This window comes from Catharus ustulatus, chromosome 8 (genome assembly GCF_009819885.2).
Source record: "Catharus ustulatus isolate bCatUst1 chromosome 8, bCatUst1.pri.v2, whole genome shotgun sequence".
Classification (NCBI taxonomy): domain Eukaryota; kingdom Metazoa; phylum Chordata; class Aves; order Passeriformes; family Turdidae; genus Catharus; species Catharus ustulatus.
Window position 1 is genome coordinate 13678182 of NC_046228.1, and position 13214 is coordinate 13691395.

General features: G+C 39.9%; 1 protein-coding gene across 2 annotated transcripts in view; it reads right to left on the reverse strand.

The window, feature by feature from the left end:
- Nucleotides 1–13214, reverse strand: part of ARMH3 (armadillo like helical domain containing 3) — a 125182-nt gene that overhangs the window by 82356 nt on the left and 29612 nt on the right. For both annotated transcript variants that reach the window (XM_033066182.1, XM_033066183.2), the window contains exons 16-20: nucleotides 10886–10944; nucleotides 9513–9578; nucleotides 8409–8478; nucleotides 6670–6730; nucleotides 3928–4016 (exon numbers count right to left, since the gene is read on the reverse strand). In XM_033066182.1, the coding sequence (XP_032922073.1) occupies nucleotides 3928–4016; nucleotides 6670–6730; nucleotides 8409–8478; nucleotides 9513–9578; nucleotides 10886–10944 (345 nt within the window). The remainder of the gene's footprint in view (nucleotides 1–3927; nucleotides 4017–6669; nucleotides 6731–8408; nucleotides 8479–9512; nucleotides 9579–10885; nucleotides 10945–13214) is intronic.

Below are 13214 nucleotides of genomic sequence, written 5' to 3' on the forward strand. Positions count from 1 at the left end.
TAAACACAGCTTTTGCTTAAAGCAAACCATAGCAACTGCGAAGTTACCTGCACCCCCTAAGCTCAGAGTGAATTGCTCAAGCGTTGCTAATTTTGAAGTGGGAGGAGTTGAAGAAATGAGGGGTTTTTTATATACAAAGCTTAAATGACTCATGAAAACTCTTCTGGCATAGCTCATACATGCTTGACAACAACAACACATATAGCACTGTCCATCACTCGAGCGCTGTACAAACTAGCCCAAAAACACTGGGCATAACAGGCTGTTTCTGAGAACAGGGAACTGGCTGTTCCCAAGTTTCCTAATCAGCTCTATGAAGTACCTTATACTTGACATTCAATTAATCAGCTTTAAAGAGTATAAGGTACCTGGCATAACGGTCCAGGAGATTTCCAGTTGGTCAAAATGTCTGCAAGCAAACAGGTAAACAGTGCCATATCCACCTAAGAGTTTCTGACCTTGGCCAATTTCCAGGCTAGTCACCAGCAATGGTACATTGTCAGTACTGAAAAATCTGAAGATTTTCTTCAGCACTCAAAGGGAAGAGCTGCACACTAATCACTGGTGGAACAGAAGTGAACAGACTGCTGAAAAGGGCTATTAAAAAAAGAACCAACATCAACAGACATCTCTGGATCTGAATGTCTGGTCTACCTATCAGTAACTCCATTTCTAATCACTTTCATAAATTAATCAGATTACAACTGCTTTTCATTCTCCAGCCCTCTTTTTAAGATGTTTCAGAATTTAGCTCCACTAGTGATTTGATATTTATTTTCACACTGCTTTTAGCTAGAACCAGCTTCTACATACTACTTTTGCCACCCACACATTTTCCTTTCTGTCAATCCTGTTCCAGCTTTCAAATCCCTGCATCTTTCTCTGTCACCTAAACATTCTGGTCAGCACAGCTAGAGATTTATACTGCTTTGAGTGCCATGGCCCTGGTCCCTTGACTTAATGTGAAAAAATTATTCTAATAGAGAAGCTTAGGCTGGATCACATCCAAAAACTGTAACAATATTGTTCTTCTTTAAGCTCAGATGTTGCAGAAGAAAGTTCAACAGAAATAAGATCATATGGAAACAATGAGCCAAATAGTGGCATATCCAAAAAAAGTATAAAGTATTACAGACTGCATAAACAGCATGATATGTGTCCTGAGAGATGCCAAAACACCTGGTTCCACTGCTTTTCTCTGCCATCATTGTAAATTAAAATCAAACAATGTAAATGCAGAAACTCTCAAAGTGCTGCTGGCCTTCCATACTGAAGACAAAGCATCCACAAAGGAAGAGCATCAATCCATCAGATGACACACAAGTGGCTTTCCTTAATTAGAGATCAGCTAACATTAGAACTGGCAAGTGAACCGAAGGCTCCATACACTACTGCTTCCACCTACAACCTTTATCTCAGTTCCTCCACACCCTATACCGACCACCTACCCCACAGTATTCTCTTTGTCTTCTTCTCCCACTCAATTTTCTGCCTGAAATAACTCTCCTCCATTTATGTGCCAGGTAAAACTGTCTTCCTTACACAATTCTCTTCCTTACACAAATTCCCTCCAGCTTCTTTGTTCCACTCAGCTCTGTTGGGGGGCCTCCACTGCTATTATCCCCACTGCAGAACAGGCGCATTGCTTAAGTCATCACACACTTTGTCATTCCAGAAGACAAGTGTGGGCTTGAAGACCTTCTGTAAAGCACACCTGATGGGGCAACCTGATATCTCAGACCTTACAGTGAATAGCTGCCCCCTTTTAGCTGTTCATCCAGCAGTGACAAGGAATTCTTCAATCCAAAATAAAAGCCTCATGGTCATATGAAGGATTGAAATTAATTCAGAAGTCTTGTGCTCTGGTTTGGAATTGTCTGTCAGGTAGATCAAGACCACAGAAAGAGACATTCTTTCACATCAAAGGCAGCAGCACTCTGGGTAATCAAAGAGCAACCTTGACAGGGTAAGGGTTAAGTATGAGACAGATCTCAAGACAGGGCTGGTAATCAGCACTTATTTTGCAACTTACATAGCATTCTTGAAGCATACATAGCAGCCAGGACCTGCTCTTTTATAGGTGTATGTACCATTTCACCCCAGGGCCTTCCAGCTTGCATAAACTTAGCAGATACACAAGAATCTCTCTGTTCACCTCAACATCCTATTAAAAAATAATTTTGAAACATTCTATGGTGCTTTACTCCAAAGAGATGATCACCTAAAACACACAAAAATCTATTGTAAGCATGGCACTCTTCAGCTACATCAGGTGTGCCAACATTCCAGTTCCTTCACAGAAACCTGACCAACCCAAGTGTTTCTATATCACTGCTTTGCTTTCAAAGCATGTACAGCACTTATTACCTCTCAGGCACTTTATGTTTCCAGAGGTCTATATAAATACCAGCCAATTAGAGACAGCTAACAAGAATATCCCAAAATGCTGAATCTCAGTGTGCAGTGAGTATTTTAATTTTTTTCTCCACCCCTAAAATAGGGAAAGTTAAGGATTGAAAGATTCCTAAGAGCATGCTCCCTGAACTGTGGAACAATACTTTCAAGCAAAAGGTGCTATATTTCAAACTTCCATTCTGCCAGTGTATAGAAAAGACCCAGGCCAGCCTGGCCAAAAAGAAATGGCTCTGGTTCACTGTAACTGCTAAGAAGGTATCACACACATTGTCAGATGCAATTACCATTCACAACAGACATCCACATTGTACACACTCATCTCCTGAACTGGCACTACACTGCAGCCATGCCTCTAGGGGCTCTGTTCTGAGAAAAACAACTGAAAAGGAACTGCTAATCCCTTAATTGGTGGCACTCCACCTTCTGCAGGAATAATTTAGAAAGTCTGAATGGGCTACATGTCACACAAGGTGAAAATTCAATAACTGAAAATTACTCAGGTTGTTGGTTAATATTTGTGCACCTACATCTCAGCTGGGCAGGGCTGCTGAAGGGAAGCACTCTGTCAGTAGAGAACAGCTTCACAAACCACTGATCACTGCCTCTTTCAAAAGCCATCCTCTCTCACATTTCTGATGGGAGTTGCATTACATCAGGCAAGTCGCTGATCGGTAGGTCTCAAGCACAGCTCCAGGAATACACAATTAGGGCCATGTTCCCTTGAATTTTCATAAAGCTCTTGTTTAAGCCACAACAGCAAAGGGATTAACTGTACTTTCCTGGCTGAGCTACTTGACTGTTTGCTAGATAAGAACTGAAGCACATACCATATCCACCAAAGATGCCTGTTAGGTTTCATCATCCATTCTACTACTCCCTTCCCCAGATCTCCCACACAATGATTGCAACATGTAAGAGTCCTCCAAAGCTGTCCACTAGATTATGTCAGGCTCCACAATACTTATTTATCTATCATCTCGGGATGCAAGTGGCACAAACCAGACTATCTACCATTAAATCAAAGGTCAGAGTTAAAAGTCTCTCTTCCCTCACACTGACATTTCAAGGCTGCTCTCTTCAGGAGCTGCACACATTATTGTGTGTGAGCATCTCATACAGTAAAAGTAAAAGCAAGGTCCATCTCCCTTCACCCAAGAGCCCACTCCTTTCTACTCACAAATATCTGAGAGAGAAACACTACTCCATAAAACATGACTCCATTTTCTCCAATCAGGTAAAGAGGGACTCAGGTAATGGAACAGAAAACCAAGACATTTGGATACTATAGTGAGCATGGACAGACAAGAAAGTAAATTAGCTACCATTATGATAATGAACTGGCTTTCCAAAGGAGGCAATTTGCATGCAGCAACTAAGAAGCAACATGAAGATGCTTTAACAGAACTGCTGCTTGCTTTTCAACCCTGTAGCAATGGAACAAGCAGTCACAGCCATAAAACAATCAGCACTATGGGTTTGTCCCGTTTGACTGCCTCTGCAGAACCCAAGTACCTGACCAGAGCTCCCTCCAAGTGTAATGAAGCCTCACTCTGCATTTCTTCTGGTAGCACAGCAGCTTGTGCACAATCTGAATGCACCGTCTGGAAAAGAGAGGGCAAAGGATTAATGGCATTGCATCTTCCCACAGTTCTGCATCAAGTCTGGAAATATCCCTGAAATCAGCAGCAGGGAGACAGACACATTCAAAGACTATCAGAAGAGGATGGGAGTTGTGGCTTTGGCCTCCTAAGAGCAATTAACACTCACAAAAAAAGAATCTGTGAAAATTAAAGAAAGGGGCCTGCATACCAGTTTAAACTCAACAGGATTGGACTGACCACAAATGCTTGTCTGTTGTTCAATAAATACTTTTCACTCTTTGCCACCCTAACCTTAGGGTTTCATAAACTCTGCACAATGAGTTACTTAACTTGCAGGTTCCACACATGTGAGATACTGCAAGTTATTGTAAAATTTGGACACAATGGAGCAAAACAACAGGATTTTTAGTTTGACTGAGGTGTATGGTTAAATTACATTAAATATATATATATATATATATATATATAATTTGCTATCAAATTTTCCAGTCTCCTTAGAAAAATAATTTAAGTATGAGTTTTGGAATGGTCATACAATACATGTGCCACCTCTGGAATCCCACAACATACAGGTAATGCACTTGTCAAGTCACCAAATCCTGTTGGTCTCTATAGCATCTAGTGTTCATACAAACTCTGAGGTGTACAAACATTCTTCAGAAATAATATCCAAATTAAAAATACAGTACAATGAGTAAATTCTCTAACACTATCATTAAGGACAAGACAAAAAATACATACAAATTTGTATTTGTTAGGCCAAGCTATTTTTAGCTATTGACATGTAGAAAAAAATAGAAGGAAGACTACAAAAAAGAAAAATCCCTTTTCCCCAAATACCGTAATTTCACGACTATAAGGTGCACCCTTTTGACTAAAATTGTCCCCCAAACCCGGAAATGCGCCTTATAGTCCGGTGAGCCTTATGGTCGTGAAATTACTGTGACTATTTCTCCAAAACACCTTATCTCATTAAAACCCACATCTTTCTGAAAAGACACTGCACATCATATTAACATGTAGAAATCAAATTTTTAAAATTTGCATGAACTTTGCATGAAATTTATTCAAAATGAGGTGAAAAGTTCAGGACAAGGCTTTAAAAACAAGCCTCTGGCAAAAAAAATATGCATTATTCTTTTCAGACCCGTAGATAATCCAAAAAATACCATAATGAGGTAGGAACTGAAACTAACTTTGAATAAAAGTAAACCTATTTATAATCGCTGAGCATGACGTTAAGTGCTGCATTTCAAATTGGATTCTCATAAATTCAACCAAGAAAAGGAAATAAACCAGCTAGAATAGACAGAATTGCTGTCTTCAGAACAGAAACAGCAATCCCTATGGGGAGAAACCTCCTATTTCCGATGTTACTGGTACTGGACAGTGCCCAGTACCTTTTCATCTCTGTATCTGCCTGGCTGCAAGTCAAGTTATGATGTTATCCATCCTGGTGGAGTGTCTCCAAGTTTTGTGCTGAGGATTCATAATAACACATAATGGACAAAAGGTACCCTTAGTCTAAGCAACCTAGATTTCTCTTCTAAATATTAATATGCCCAGCCTTGAGCAGCTTCACATTGTCACCTCATAAATGTACTGCAGAGAAGTATGACACTACTTGTGCATTCAGATCACCCACTTTGTCTGCAATAACTGTGTCTGCTATGGGATGGTTTCAGACAGGAGTACAGTGGAAGGACTACACAAACATGCCGAAATGAATGGATACAAATGTCCACTGATGGTTGCTACTGCTCATTATTTCTAATGTTATGGGGTTTCTAGATGTGACTTTGAATCCAAGCATTTCACACCTTTCTTGTGAAACTCCAGAGTATTACACCCATCTACAAATAATTCTGCAATGTCATAAAAATTTAAAAAAAATAAATCTCACAAACTCAATTGAACTGTTCAACCCTTGAAAAGGCACTGAAATTGCAAGGTTATTTGGGCAAAATCAGAACAGGCTGAAAAGTTACCTTAAGGGAAAACATCCTATATGCCTTTATCTTCCCTACAGAATATAGTGCTGTTCACGGCTTGGGGAAATTCAGCACTGTACAAACAGTCAGAGCAAAGCCAACAAACTGTCTAAATCCTACTTCTGCCCCCCAGGTTAAAGCAGTACAAAGCACTGGAGAGGCCCCTGTGGGACACGTGGAGTGCTCATGAGTAGCTCTATCCTCTTGCCTCCTTTTGCCCATTGCTAAGTTTCATCCCTTGCTGCCTAGCAGCCATTTCAGGCTTAAACTCCCCTCCCTCTCCACACTGCCTTCCAGGCCTCATGCCAGTCATCCTCGCTTTTTCAAAACTGTCTTTTCTGTTTCTAGACCAAGATTCATCTTCTGGGAAGTGGGGATTGTTGCAGTGACTCTGTGTTATGAAACTTCTTTTAGACTGAAAAGCTCTTTGTGCTAGATCAAGTAGATTAGGAAAAACAGTCTGAAATTGAATTGCTTTCAATTTTCTGGCACACAGAGGATTTTTGAAGTAGAAAAAGTTACTGGAAGAGTTCATAAAAAGCCATCCTGCTCTCCACCAGACACAAAGTGCTATTTCAGCCAGAAGATTGCTCTATGAGCAGGAATCTACCTAAATTCAAACTTCAAATGCAATCACAATGAGTTACCCCACAGACACTTACACATAGAGATCCATAGGAAATTCTTTCATCATGTGCGTTACAATGAATTCCACCATCAAATCTGACAGAAAAGAAAATGATAAAGTAAGTATTGAGCTGGCTACTGTTAACTTTTAGTAGACTACAAGGAAGTCAAGCTGCCCCACCTACCTATCTCTACCAGACAATAGTCCTGCTTAGATGAAAGGGATTTCACTTTTTTGTTTGTTCTGAAGAACATTAGACATTTGCTAGAACTAGAAAAGAAACTACTGGAAACAGAGGGTACATACTGTAATTTGCTTTGAGGCACTGCTTCCCCATATGGCTTCCCCCACTGTTAGTCAAATAAAGACTATACCATGAATTCTGATGTTTAGAATTGCTCTCATATTTCAAGCCCTGTCACTAATGGAAAATTCCATTAAGAAGCACATTTTAGAAAATTATTCTTGCCAGAAACAATGTGCAACATAGATGTTACTTAGAGACATTATAAATAACACCTATTTTTCCTAAAACAAAATCCGAAGCAAGTAAAGCTAGTCTGATCTCAACATAGGCTAAGCTTCTGCTTAAAACTAATTTGGAGAAAAAAGAAAAAAGAAAAAAGAAAAAAGAAAAAAGAAAAAAGAAAAAAGAAAAAAGAAAAAAGAAAAAAGAAAAAAGAAAAAAGAAAAAAGAAAAAAGAAAAAAGAAAAAAGAAAAAAGAAAAAAGAAAAAAGAAAAAAGAAAAAAGAAAAAAGAAAAAAGAAAAAAGAAAAAAGAAAAAAGAAAAAAGAAAAAAGAAAAAAGAAAAAAGAAAAAAGAAAAAAGAAAAAAGAAAAAAGAAAAACGTGTCTAACATTTAAGAGCTTCCAGTGTAAAGATAAGAGGCAAAGAATATAGAAATACAATTGAAAGAAGCTAATGATAACTGTATGTGTGGGGGCATGTTCAACCCAACTTCAGCATGAAATGCTTATGCCAAGCCACTGGTAACAATCATGAGCTGTAACCTCCTAGGGCAGTAACAGCCCAGTAGTGTGACTCAATAGTGACTAAAAACAGCGTAGGTGAAGAGTGGATGAAATCTGATAGCTCTAGAAAGATTCTTTATGCAGCTGTTGTATCTTGGCTTCAACAAGCACGTTCGAAAATGCTCAAGTCTAAGACTGCTTCTGTACCATCTGAACAGCCATTCAGGGATCCAGGCTCCATCCATTTCTGAACCCACATGTGTTTTTGGCCTCCACAGTAATGAGAGTCACAACTTAATCATGTGCTGCATGAAAAGCTTTCAACTACGCCTCCATATCCAGAGGCAAAACCAATCCTAGCTACTAACACTCCTGTTGTTTCTTGGCTCAGAAAAGGCTCAATGCCCAGCAAACATGTTCACAAATATGTTTTTGTGAACTACAGGTTTGCCATCATCATATCATCTACAAAGTACTTGTTGCTGCTACCGCACTCACCTAATAAATTTATTAATAAAGTGCCCTCCCTCTTGTTAAAAACTCAGATCAAATGGGCCAAGCAGTATCTGCAAAACTTTCTGTAAATGTATATAAGATTCATTGCTACAGAGCTGCAATCCTGGATTTGTCTGCGAGGTAGCCATGTAAAAAGATGGGCATGGATTGCTGGAAACATCTTTAGTATGTAACTGTCCTTCTTTTAAGTCCATCCACTGCTCCATTTAATCCTCAAATCTCGTTTTTGCTCAACAAGAGCTGCCTCAGGAGACACGAGCACACACATGCTCTGACAACACTCACCGAGCACCGCACACACCAGCGGGCGACAGGGCAGGTTCTTGTCTGCTGCTTTCTTCCGATGTCTCATTGGCTTCAAACACACAAAGATGAAAAGAAGTCAGCAGAAGCCTGAAGTTGACACTCTGTGTATTATTGTATTTTTCAAGCAAATGGTACCATCAGCACAGGCTTCCTGAAAATTCAGCCATGGCTGAAGCAAAATTGTGCTGCTTTCCAGCATGCTGATACTGGGGGTTTTTTCTCTAGCTGTGTAGCTGGAGGGCACTGCTCTACTGAGAGATGGGACCCTAAGACCAAATCACACAGCAATTCTCTCCCTTGGTTAACATACTGATTTGTTTCTGGAAGTCTGATTGGCATTTTTAACAGTGTGTACACTAGTCAATGGCTTTGGTGTTCATTGTAACAGACCAGGAAGGCTACCTAGATAGCAAATCTGTTGTTAAGGGGTAATAACTAGCATTCTTGCAGAATGGTCTCCATAAACTAAGACGTTTGTTTCTTTCTTGAACAGTGAGTGACTTTCAAGTGCTGCTTCACTGTCAGATGAGGCAGAGCTTGCCAGTACCACAGAGACAGAATGCATCAAATTAGGATAACCATTCAAGTTACTTGTAACTACAGGGCTTCAGGAACCAAGTAAGGATGTTTCCAGCACAGGAAAAAGCTCTGGAAAAAATACTTTCCTCCCTGAAGGTGAATTACTCCACTCAGAATGAAGCTAAGCCAAATAAGAGCATTCAGTGCAACTCCAGCTGGCTATTATGTATCACATGAGGGTTAATGCTCGCTGAAGATTAAGGCAGAACATTCTCTCCACCACTGATTTCCTCAGAGACCTGGTAATAAACAGCTCCTCAGCAACTACACAGGCCTCTGAATTCACTGACAGGGCAAGGAGCTCTTTGTTCTTTGAAGAATGGAGACAATCTGAGAGCAATTTTAAAATCACTCCACAACTACTGCATTTCTGACAGTATTTCCACATGCCTTAGCAATGTAGGTCAGACGTCTTTGACACATTTTTCAACATACACTTTTCATACATACTCAAATCCTCTGTGTCTGCATCCTAAAGAGAAAACAATCTGGAGAAAGACTCACCATTCTGTGTAGGTTTACACGAAAATTCATGTTGTCATCATGAAGAAAAGCATTAGCATATTGATCCTATTGGAAAGGGCAAGAAAAGGGAGGAGATATGAAAAGCTCTATGGTTGCCTTTCAAATTACATGTGTTTCAGTGTAAAACTCCCAAGATACAACCATAAAGTTAAAAAGCCATCTGCCATTTCCTCTTGTTTCCAGTCACACAAAAACAAGCCCCTCCTGATCCCAATTTCACTTTAGAAAAATAAAATGCAAACAAAAGAAGTAGTACTTCAGTCTTTCTCCCCCTTTGCTCATTTAAACTCTGGACTGCACACACCATGTGTCACAAGTTTAACAAGTGCTCCAGGTGTATGAGAGGTGGCTCTCCAGCACACCAGTTCTGTGACTGTGCGGATAAAGGTTTAAATTGGCATTTTGGTGCCAGAAGCTACTACAGTACTAGCAGATAGGTTTATGAGTTGTTCCACTCCTCAAGCAAATCTCATTTCAAGACCATCTCTAAATTAAAGAGGCTTCTCCAGATAATGCATAGCCAGAATAGGTAATAAATATACCCTCTTTTTAATGACAGAACGAAAGAATGCCCTTGTTATGCAGGAACAGAATTTATTATCTTGTGTTATCTACGCATCCACCTGAAGAACAAGTGTCAAAATCATTTAATTAGAAAAATTTTAATTTTAAATGATTAGTTATCAGGCTGTACCCTGAAGAAACATTATTATAGAATCCTTATACTGGCTATCAACTTCATTGCTTCTTATTCTTTAAGAATGAAAGGTCTTTACTTAAAGCAAGCAAAATGTAAAAGTCACACAAACACAACCACCATTCAGGACACCAGTCAGCCATTAAAATATACTCCCCATGAGACAGGGCCACATTCAGCCAGGACTGCTGACACAGCTCTGTAATGCTGCATTCTCACTCCACTACCACATTTGCTACTTGTCTTGCTTGTAGGGACCTACAAACACATGACTTACTTTGAGACTTGTATCCCTCTTTGGCAGAAGGGATATGGCACAGCCTGTGTTTACCATGAACAGCACAGAGCTGAAAGCCATTAGCACATTACTCATCTAAAAACTACACCACAGGGTCACTCAAAAGCTCAGAGAGAAAAGGCTTAGGTTCACTCTTTTTTCTCCTCAGCCCCAGGAGTTGGCTAACTCAAATAAGATGATCCAATTTTCAAGTTACTTTAACAGTACTGCATCAAGCGTATTAGCAAACATTAAGTGTCTGAGGACCTCACCACTGTGCACCACTGTGGATATTCGGCTCCTGCTCCACAGAAGGCAGGGGGATAGAGCCCTGTAACACACCATTGCTGAGCAGCTTGAGAAACATGAGAAACCTACCTCTGCTATGCATGTCAGGATGATGAGGCACAGTTTGCCACTGTGCAGCCGGTGCTCATCTGCAAAGGAGAAAAAACAAGTCCTCCGTGAGCCACACAGCAAGACAGCTGTTGTAGCAAAAGAAAAGCCCAGCTTTGAGATTCTTCACAGTCCTTCTTCCTCCATTATAGCTAATATTCTATTCCCACTAAGCACTCACCCTTCAGCCTGGTCACTAAATCCCACGCACTTGTCACCAGGCTGCACCAAAAGCAAAGGTTTGGATTTGAACTTCAACAGCACTGTAACTATCCACTGGGATAGTCTCATTCTGTCTCATTCTGTTTTACTTCCACAGATATCCTGAATGCTGTCTGTCACAGCAGACACACTGTTCCCTCTCTTAGACAAGGGGGAAAGCAAAACATCACCTTTGCTGTAGGTTATGAAACATGCAGCAAAGCTTTCACAGGGGCACTGTGTAGCAGAACAACTGCTGACATTATGCTCTAAGTTCCAAGTTTTAACCCCAATACTGAGAGACAAGACCTACTTTGCTCTTTGCAAAACCACGATAGAAGGGAGTCTGCAAAGACTTAGCATTTCAAGCCAAGAGTTTCACCCTGATCATGTTCCACAACTTCTTATTCATCTCACAACTTCAAACAACAGTTTTTGCCTTGAAAGACAGCTGGAGCAAAACAGAGGGACTAAGGAAGAAGAATGCAATTTTTACTTGGATTATTTAAAACTCTTCTCGATTTTAACCTTGAATATAAAAAAACCCCAAGACACATATAGTCATGGAGTAACGCAGGATAAAACAAATCTCTGGTTCTGTCCTTGCTCAAAGCAGAACCAGATAAGATCAGGTTGTAGAAGACACTGTCCAATCAAGCACATTCAAAAAATTTTTATTCTAAAAAACAATGCACTTGGACCACACACCCCCACAATCCACAAAAATTAACTAAATAAAATAACACACTGATAACTAAATTCTGAGGAGGCTTAACACTGCAGACTCCCAAGATTTCCAACAGCTCCTCTAAAGCACACGACTACTAAATACACCATCCCAAACATCTGCCTTAGAGTCAAACTCAAAGGAGAGGGATATCTGAAATAGCCAGACACTTTCATATAAAGCAGAAGACAGCATTAGCCAATTTCGTTATTTGCAGGTGACTTTTGCAAACACTTTGCTAGGTGGTGTGTATATGGTAATTATAAAAACAGATAGAAAGGGCCTAGTTAGGCTGTTCTGTCTAGTTTGACACCTCTTTTGTTTTCTTTTCTATGCTCTTCAGGGACAGATATTTACTAACAAGATGTGCCCTGAAGTGTGCTGATTTCATCTTGCAGCACTAAGATGAATTTTGGAATGGGAGAGTTAAAAGTCTCTCCCATCTCCTTACCTCAGCTAAAATGTTTAAGTGTGAAGTTTTGTACTCCAGCAAAAAGGAGAAATGACCTAGAATAAAACTGATACACAAGAGTCTTGTTATTTTTATATTGTAAAGCCTCCCTGTATATTTCTGTAGGTGCTGCTATCACTTCTCTCTGGGGATCATGCTGTAAAGGCTCCTGTTTCACACCACGACCTCTGCCAGTGTATTGTGAACATCAGAACATTTTCAGGAGCTATGGGGCAGCTATGCAAGCAGTTACTTGCAAACACACTTCATACTCTCACAGCAACCTTCATTAAAGCAACAAATCAGACCACTTTCTACAAGAAGGTGTATCAGTATGAAACCTGTTTTGCAGATAGGAGAAAATTACACAGAGGTTTTGTTTCTCCCAAGGCACAAGACTGACTGACACAAGAGAGTAACAAGAGAAGGATCTAGCAAACACAATCTATTAAATTATGCTCTCTGGAACAGAACCAAAACAACTGTCTAGTCCTGCATGTGGAATAAACCAATTTCTCCTCTAAGTGTTCTCACCTGTCTTAAGACACATGGAGTAAATTAGAATTATTCATTCTTCTTCCTATTCTGGTATCACTGAGAAGCATAGAATTATTTAGGTTAGAACAGACCTTTAAGATCGTGGAGTCCAGTTGTTAATCCAGAACTGCCAATCTTCCAGTAAACCATGTCCCTAACTGCCACATCTACATGTCTTTTAAATACCTTCAGGGATTTTGACTTGAGCACTTCCTTGGGTAGTTCCATGCTTGATCTTACACAAGAAAAAAAAAATTAGGCTGTGCTCAATCTATAATCAAAATATAAGGTTAGGAATATACCCACTAGAATTAATGAACATTAGTTTGGGAGGCACACTTTTTAAATTACCAATCATTGGAGCTCACTGTCACAAAGTACTATGGTGGGAAGGG